The following is a 9,808-nucleotide window of genomic DNA, read 5'->3' as shown; positions in this document are numbered from 1 at the left end:
ATTAATTTCTGGTCGCTTTAGACTCGACGACTGTGCTTCATATTTACCAGCGTTTTGTTTGCATCGCGACGTCAAGTCTTCGCGAATGGCGAACAACAATTTCTATCCTTCGAGTTCAATAACTCGTTATCGGCTAGCTGCGAGCGGAAATAATTCCATCACTCCGAAATCGTCGCGCGCGAAAAAGAGAGCGGAGCGCCGTCCTATTTTTTTCCCCCGGACCTCGACAAGAAAATCGAGTTTCGCGAAATCGAGTGCTTACAAATTCAGTCCTTAACGAACGAAAACTGTCAACAGCAGTCTGCACTGAAATTATTTTTTCCTCGGCTCTACGATTCGCTCGCCGATGGACAAGTTCACTCCGACGCGACGCTTGGATTTATCGCAGTTATATTTATTTTCCGACGGTTGTATTCGTCCTCTCTTATCTGACGATTTTCTCTCCGAGAACAATAATCTTTGTGTCAACCTTCTTTAAGGTCGTATTACGGGAAACGAGATTCAGCATCAAGTGGATGATGACCAATACTTTCAATATTGCGCAATAAAATACGTATTATTAATATATGATTTTAATTTTACTTAACAGCTCCACATTCCGCTTGATATATAATATTAACGTCTATAAAAAAGTGCGGTGTGATGATACCTTGCTTGCTTAAAAAGTTTAATGAAAAAATTATTTTATAACTCTTTATCGAGAGAATATATAATTAATCAACTTAATATTAATATCACATTGACGTTATATTATAATTAATATTATTCTCCCGTGAAATGGTTTATTAATGTTAATTTCGTTAAATTTTTTATTAACCGGTATTAAACTACCAATTTTACCAAAAAGTTGATTTATTAATAGAAATATCTAAAAAAAAAAGAATTTTTTGAATTAAAAATTTGCTTATTTCCAATACTGTAATTTATAAGTAATTTCTTTTTGCTGCAGATCGAGGCATCAACTGGAAATATCACATATTGACTGCGCGACCGCAACAATGCAGCGACTAATTTCGTTCACGATTTATCTGGCGAGCCCTGACGAAGCCTGAATCTCTGTTCAGCCTCGACGTCGTGATCTTTACAGATCGTTAGCATATCTTCCCTCGCTCAAGGACGGAATATCAAAGTTACACCGGCGCGGGCGCGGCGCGGCGGCAAGATAGCCGCCCTTTTCTTTCCACCATCCGCGCGCGCCACCGTAAATTGTGTTCCTACGGCAATTCAGTCGTGAATCTTCCAGTCGAACGAGTCGCTGCCGTTTCCAATTACAGGACGGACTTTGATTCGTTGAGGCTGTCAGATATAAGCGAGGAATCGGGATCAATATTGAGATTCTTTTGAGTTGCGCTTCGGGGTTCGAGGACGGATGAGAGAAACTTCGGTGATACCGGGCGAATCTTTCGGTCGCAAACCAATGAATCTCGAAGAGGAATATCCGTCCCACGACTAATAACTCCAGGAAAGCAGCGTGTATGGACACAAAAGCCTGTCTCGCGAATCACCCGAGAGTGCGCTGCGCGAGCAATTCGCTGAGACGGACATCTGAAATCCAGCTTAAAAGCGCGCATCTGCCAAACCGTTCCATTTTAGCCGTTCAACATTGGCTTCGATCGAAACCAATCTTGAAAATTAAAGTCCAGAAATAAGTTTACAGTTACACGGTGAACTTCCGCGAAGTTTTCGCGGACTGATTCAAAACAGAATCAGAACTTTTGAATCTAATTCGGCAGCAAAAATAAATGCTTAATATGTGAAAAAACCCTGGAAGAACTATTTTTATACAATTATGTAATTTAATAGCCATCCAATTATCGATTTTATTATTGCGATATACATATATAGACGTAAGAAACTCTTAACAAGATCTGAAATTTAGGACATTTTTTATCCTTGAATGTGCATAATTAGTGATTAATATATATTTAATTAAATTAAAATCATTAAATTTATTAAAACAATACATTATTTCATTATCCTTGTCCATACATAGAAAATTTTTTCCTGAAATAAACTAAGCTCCGTTTTTCAAACTAAAATTTTTAAATAGTGAATTAATCATAGCTACCTAAAATATATAAAAAGTATTTTTGCACAATATAATAAACATGCAAATAGCTGGTTCATATATCGTACCCCGAAAAGAATACTGTCACAACTCAAAAATTTACAATTTTCAGGAGAGAGAAAAAGACAAAAATTCAATTTTTTTGAATCGTTAAGATAACTAACGCAATTACAATTACAACATTTTGTTATAATAATACTGTTAACTTGTACTGTTTCTTGAAGAGGTCTGCTATAATTCATTTTTCAATTCACTTATGATACTATTCACCCAGGAAACCGCAATATAGTCAGTTTAAAAGAATAACGACCCTATGCAGCGGATTTCGTATATAGACTTGTGATACTATTATATCACGTAGATAACATTTTAGGCATACTTTTTATGTGCTTAACTTAAAATCAAAATTTTTTGAGCTGTGACAATATTCTTTTCAGGTGCGACATGTACATATTTACTTTATTAAATCAACACATCTTAAAGAGAGATTAATAAATTGACGATTCATTAATCATCTCTCCAATTACCTTCCTTTATAAATTAAACATTATTTCTCTTCTCTAAATTCTAAACCGGATAATCAATGTTACGTGGTCGGATTTAGTTACAGCTAATACTTATCAATTCTCAATTCTCCTTCTTTATCCTTCTTATCAATATTGGTATCAATTATGTTGAACTTATTATTAGATTTAAGTGATTTTACCGGCAGGATTACTTCTTTCGACGCTCGACGAAGCGTGTATCGGCCCCAGGCACAGCCGAATGTACCAAAGACAACAGTTATCAGCGTTATGCCGATGATCACGATGATGAGACGGCCAACGATAGAGATTGCGCTCTTGGATGATTCACCCAAAGCTGGTCCCAAGCTTCTTCCACATAACCGTTCTCACCCGCGAGCCCGGCTACGCACGTCCAGTTACCGTAGTCCTCTTTGGGACGGTAGTCTAGGAATGAATATAAAGTGAGTGGTGGTCCGCGAGAGGCCAGGAACTCCTGCGAGATCTACAGATCGGACAAGCGGGAATCGGTTGTCGCGAGAATTCGCCGAGTTCTCAAGCTCTACGGGGCCCCACGATAGAGAGAAAACGTAGGAGAACGGCGAAGAAGGGAGCTCGCGTTCTCTCGTGTTTTATGGATGTTTCGTTCTGGGAATCGATTTCGTTTGGCGCGGCGAGTACATCGGGTACTTGATATTCCGACATAAAGACGGGTAACTTTTCCGAGTGCGGAATTTTGCAGCTCTTTATTCCACCGTCGCGAAGTTTCGCTCGTCATCGAATGTTTATTTCGCGCTGAATCTCCGCCGCCCGCTGATAGATTGTAATTTTTCGACTGCGAGTCGTCGACCGATCCAAGTAATCTTTCGCATCTTCGCGGATTCGGCACATCCGACGTAACTTTCGCACGACGTTACGCGCGATGTGCCTCGAAACAGGATTATAGCAAACACCGGGTTGCTCGATTAGAATATCGGAATGATCGTAAAATGATATAGAAATACGGAGACCGCGCACATATATCGTGTAATCGACTGCATCGCGGCGCGTCGTTAATCATTATTAATGTAACAGGTTCATAGTAAGCGGATTTGTCCTGAGTTATTCAGTCGAAATATTGAAATAATCACGACAATATTGAAATTGAATGAGGGATAGGTATATTGCGCGAATTGCAATCGTGACGCGATGTTAATTAATGCCGATGAAATAATAATCTATCTCTATTGCCGCTAAAGCATATTTTGAGATATTTATGCGCGGGATAACTAGAACAAGCTATTATTTAAATAAGTATATTTAGATGTTATCCAATGCTAAGTGAGATTAATTAACTTACTTGTAAACACTATGAGTATACTAAAGTTGTCACAGATGAATTTAATATACCTAGCAACATAGTGATTTTCGGTAAAATACCACTGGAGGCATTCTTCAAATTTTTATGTGTTTTATATATACTACAAGTATTTTGTGTTTCTCTTAAGATAATGTGTTTTTGTTAATAAAATTGTTCTATGTAACAAAGTAGTTTTGTTCTGAATATTCTCTAAGATATTCTCTCATGTAAGAAAAATAGACGCAGTTTTAAACAAAATTGATAAAGATAAATTAAATATATTAATTATATATCTGTAGGTAAAAATATATATATATTCCTAAAATAATTCCTAATTTAGATATATCTATTTAATATCTTATTTAAATAGCCTTTAAATGATCTAACTTCTTATATATCTTATCTTATATTAGTTATTTTAACTGTTTTTAGAAAATTCTAAAGATAGAAAAAGGAATGGGGGAAGAGAGAGTGAGAGAAATATATATAGATAGACATAATTATTTATCGAGTGTTCTAGGATAGCGTCCTCAGCGATGAGAGAGTGAGAGAGATATATGTCGCGTCCTCGATCATTTATATCCCGCACTGTCTAAGTTATTTCATCAAAATACCGAGGCAGATATAATACTATTGGAGTAGAAAATGACGGGCATTTCGCGAAATTGCAATCGCGACGCGTCGTTAATTAATATTAATGTAATAGTGATTTACGCGCGGTTCGTTTGGTAACATACGCGGTGTACATACACACACATGGCATGGCAATTAGGGTGACTTTGTTACATTACTACGCACGTAACACAGCTCTGTGCCCATGGTACTTACCCAGGATGACTAATCTGCACTCGGAGTAGCTGCTGCTGGTCGTATATCGATGGCTTATGTCATTGTGAATTCCATATCCGTCGGGGCGGATCCACCGGCAGTAATGAACTGTTCTGTCCAGCATGCGCGGAAGGATGTGGCAAGACAGAACTGGATCGTTTCGAGGACTGACAGCTATTTCCGTCTGCTCAGCCACTAGGTAGGTTTCTGAAAAGCCGTTTATACCGTGCGGGTCTCATTGGAAGGAAATGTCTAATAACGCGTCGTCGACGTGTAATTTCGCTCTCGTAAGTCAGATGCACAAAGTGGACAAGCAAAGCGGATAAAGGAAATGTTGCTATTTTATCAATTTCTATTATATATGATCGTTGATCATTTTTGTATATGACTAACGGAAATCATTTTATTCGTTTGTAAAGAGCTATCGCATAGACATCGGAATAAATATAAAAATATTTCTAATTTAATATTTCAAATATATAAATTTTATATATTTTTAATATATAAAGAGAAAATCATTCCATATATAAATAGGTATTTCCTTCATTCATTTGTTTTTTCTCTTGTCGTCTAGTCTAGTCTAGAAGACAGACATCTATACATCTAATACGTTTTTGAACGGTAAATTATATGCAATTTATATTATCTTTTATGTAATTTCAGATATAAATAAAATTTATATTATATTACTATATTATATCTCCGTAAAATAAATCTTGTTTATACATTTCTCTTTTGTATGAGAATAAAAATGAAACGTAAAATAATATTTATTCTTTTTTAAGATATCATTTTCACTGACAAAGCACTTGTCTGATAAGTAAAGTGTATACGACGTTTACTAGAGTCATAAGAAAATTAAATCTTCAACTAAATAATTATATATAAATTTTAAATGCATTTTCGTGAAGCAGTAAGGTCTCACTTGGTTGTAAGCATAAAAGGCCCAAATACATTGCGGTGAGATTCATAATGCATAAAGGATGTTCAAGGATCGTAAAATGCGCGGCATAAATGTATATATTATTAACACAACTTTGTTAATTGTTCCCGCAGCATCAACTATATAGATGTATATATATATAAGTAGACATTAGCACTTTTTAAGTAACCGTTACATTAGAGCCTGTCAAGCGTTGCGCGTTTGCAGGCCATCCTAGCAAATAACTTAGTTATCTCTTCATCTCGAGATTACTTAGTTAATTAGTTTCGCGATTATACGTTGGCTCATGAAAGAAGCGCTATTAAGCTCACTGCTGGTAACGACGTCGACGATATATTCTAGAATTCCATTTCTTTTTTTCTAACCCGAGGGAATTAATTCGCTGGGAATATAAATAATTTTGTATTGCAAATATTTTGACTGTGTTTAAAAAAAATACTGATACTTGTGTAATTTTGTTACCTAAAGGTTGAACACAGTTTAAAAAATACATCTATAATTTGAAGTTAAATTAGAGAATCTATAAGATAGTTAAAAGATAAAGGAATAAATAAAACGATAAATTATGAAGACTGAATTAGAGAAAAGGTAACCGAAAGATAAAAGAATAAATAAAGTAGTAAAGAAATAATAAACTCGATCATTTGCATTAATCCTTATTAGTACATATTACACATAAAGACTATTATAAAGTGATTTAATGAGAAAAACGTAAATATCTTGGCCAAAAAAATATTCAATATTAATATCATTACATTTCTAGCGAAATATGTATTGGATACCTTATCAATCCGAGTGCTTATTTGTCTTTGTATTTAGATATCTTCGTCTAGAATACTTTCTATAGCATACAGGAATAGAGCTAGTGCATGTCTGCTGAAATCGCTGAAAGATTCTATTGAATAACGAACGTTTCCCAACCTGTTACTGTGACCAATGCTGCCGCGGTTATCTCGCCAGCGTCAGTCTCCCCCATTAAACAGCTCCACTGTCCATTATCAGAATCTACAGATGCCGAAATTTTCGCACCGCACTCGCCGAGTGTGAGTCCGTTACCGTGGTAATGTAGAACAAATGGCGATACGGCTTGCGGGTTTTGTGTGATGGAATAAGAAGTTCCGTTCGGACTTCGCAGCCAGCAATACTTCAGTACGGAATCGGCGACGCATTTTATCTGATGGACAATTATATTTACGGCAACGAAATTGTGCTCGCAAAGGAGCCAATCCCCCCCTTTCCCCTCCCTAAGTGTTAAGTAACATTGCAGTACGCGAAATAGTGTGTTAATTATTTGAGTATATTGTCTATATACTCAAGTTTTCCGAGCGCAAAACTATTACCATTAAGATCGAACTTTCATAACATAGCGATATAAATAATCTAATTTATCAAAGCTACATTAAAAGTTTAAATAAATGCAAAAATTGAGATAACTGCTAATAAAAACGCTAAATAAATCCTATATAAAGCAAAACCTCTGTTTTTAATCTCTGATGCATGTGATTAGTTGCGCGAGGTAAAAGGATTTCCTGTACTGCTTGCATTACAAGTCTTGTTTATGTTTTATGTCTACATTTGAGGTGAATTTACCGTAAACGGGTCGCCGCGCTTTACATACACATCGTCTGCTCTGGTTTTAACCGTTCCGCCTTTAGCGCTGTTATTTCCGCGAGAATCGGGATAGTCAACGTGAAGCACGGATCCGTACGAACAAGCGTCGTAGGGGTAAGAGAGAGATTTCTCGCATCGCCACGCGCCGTAATCGACGTCTTCAAGCTTTCGGATTGTTATTGAACATTCCAAAATCTGATAGTCGGCACGAAAACGCTTGTCAACCATACTTATGTACCTGTACAAGTTTCGCAACGATTAATATTTTACTAAAATATCGAAGAATATTAATCGACATCACCTAACACTTCTATCTTTTTAATGCTATATGAAAACAGCCAAGTGCCGTTACAGCAATTAGTGTCTTACAGCAAATAGTAATTAACACTGTGGATTTTTACGACACATATTTATTATATTAATTTTAAGGGCCGCGGTTGTTCCAACCTATTGGTAAACTAACTAATAGTTAAATCATATGTCTATCCTTGTTTAATTTGAAGGAAAAACAAAGACACATATATGATTTAACTATTAGTTAGTTTACCAACAGGTTGGAACAACCGGCCCTAAATCAAATTTTTATAACGTAACAATATAAATAATCTAATTTGTTAACCTTATATTAAAAGTTAAAATACATAAAAATTGGGATAATTTCTAATAAAAATACTGGAAAATAAATCTTACATGGAGCAAAACCTATGTTTTTTTAATTTCTGATGTACGTGATTATTGCGTTTATATCCTACCTTTCAGTACCTATTCCTGGCGATATAAAGAGTATCATGCCGTCAGGTCTGACAAAGTTGAACGATAGAGATAAAGGATCTGCATCCTTCATTTCTAGTCGACAGAGTAACGTGGTGCTACCGTCCTCGGTGCGAGTGACGCTGGTGTTGAAAATGACTCGATCTGAAAAGGCATGAAAGATTTCGTTAGTACAATTGCAATTTTGTTACTGTTGTTTCGATTTTTCTCCCGATTTGTATTCACAACTTTGATAAAAGAACATTGTAGCAGTTTAATAAAGTTACTACTTTAACAAGAGAGAGAATTCAGATCACATATATCCCATTTATAAACGATTAATAATTATACTTACAATCTCATACGAATTTTTAGAATTGTGAAATGCCGCGAATCACGTTTAAGATATTAATTTAAAAATTTAAAGTTTATTTAAGATTTATGATTTCGAGATGTACCTCGCATTGGAATCACTTTTTGTAGGAAATAAAAATATTCTCCCGCGGAAGTCTTACCGACAGTTTCAACTCTGAATTTTTGTTCGACAGGTTCCAACATTCCGTACACATTGTAACGAGCGCGCCATACACCTTCGTGCGCAGCGGTAGCAACTTTTACTTCATGGTAGCATTCGTCAGTAATTTTTGATATTGGTACAATTACATTACCATAGGGATCTACTATTTGACAAACTTTTTTAGATAAAGGCGCGCTTGATAAGCTAATTATGCCTGGAGATCCGCGAGTCCATTGTATAACTAACTATATCAGAAAAAGCTTCAGTTATTATAATGAAGCTAAAAAAATCAATTTGAGACTATACTTGGAGTCATTTAAATATCATTTGGACAAATAAAGCATAATAAAATATAAACGGTGATATTGATGATTTGTGTAAATTTTTATAAAATATAGTATGCAATTTTTTGTTCCTAGTATGGAACATTGAAAGTATCTATACAAGACAGAGACATTGCTATATAATAAAAATCTATTTTCAAAATTTGTGATTTTATTTATTATTATAAAACTATTATTTATTTAATAGCGTATTTATATAAATTTTTGCGTTTTATTCCACAAATATATTTCGTGGAATATAAACGATAAGATTTTAGTAATATAAAAGATGTGAGTAACAATTTACTATTGTTAATTGTGTTAGCTATTAAATAACTTTCTCAATAAAGCAATTTTATGTTAAGTTATGGCAATTAGTTTTTTAAATCTGAATAAATTAACAATTTTCTAAATTTCCACTCAACAGTCATACAGTAGGTATACGAGTCTTCATATATATGTATATGATACATGATGCACGATATATGATATATATGATATATGATATATATATAGATATACATTATTTGATTTTAGAATCTGAGTAGAATTAATAAATTTTAAATATTATAGTTCCCGATGAGCCGGTATACAATATTTATCGAAATAAATAGATGCGGTAGTTTCGAAAAGCTAATTACTATTGAAGGCATATATTTGTCGATAATTATATATCGGTTATAATTCGTACTGAGATTAATTAATGCATTTGTGTGAGATACTAATTGTATCATGTAGTATGTGGTCATTAGATTTTACAATCTAATATGTAGTTTCGCGTTTAACGAGCGTATTTCTCTCTCGGTGAAACCACGTCTCATTATTTTAGTACAAATAATACAGATCCCGTTATCATTAACGAATGTCGCTGTGTGTTACAAAAGAAAGGTCAAACAATGTAAACTATGTCCGTAAGATATATACAT

General features: G+C 34.7%; 1 protein-coding gene across 1 annotated transcript in view; it reads right to left on the bottom strand.

The window, feature by feature from the left end:
• Window positions 1-1,934: 1,934 nt before the first annotated feature.
• The window catches only part of LOC139787479 (uncharacterized), a gene marked incomplete at its 5' end in the record, with an annotated part of 62,472 nt that continues 54,598 nt past the window's right edge, over window positions 1,935-9,808 (bottom strand). The window contains 6 exons of the mRNA XM_071726580.1: window positions 1,935-3,018; window positions 4,739-4,945; window positions 6,603-6,855; window positions 7,272-7,530; window positions 8,045-8,207; window positions 8,558-8,804. Of these exons, the coding sequence (XP_071582681.1) occupies window positions 2,873-3,018; window positions 4,739-4,945; window positions 6,603-6,855; window positions 7,272-7,530; window positions 8,045-8,207; window positions 8,558-8,804 (1,275 nt within the window). The remainder of the gene's footprint in view (window positions 3,019-4,738; window positions 4,946-6,602; window positions 6,856-7,271; window positions 7,531-8,044; window positions 8,208-8,557; window positions 8,805-9,808) is intronic.

The sequence above is a fragment of the Temnothorax nylanderi genome, unplaced genomic scaffold, assembly GCF_030848795.1.
Source record: "Temnothorax nylanderi isolate EJ_2023f unplaced genomic scaffold, tnyl_v1.0 TNYL_tig0010_pilon, whole genome shotgun sequence".
NCBI lineage: Eukaryota > Metazoa > Arthropoda > Insecta > Hymenoptera > Formicidae > Temnothorax > Temnothorax nylanderi.
Note: the sequence above shows the minus strand (reverse complement) of the source record. Positions and strands in the feature narration are given on the sequence as shown.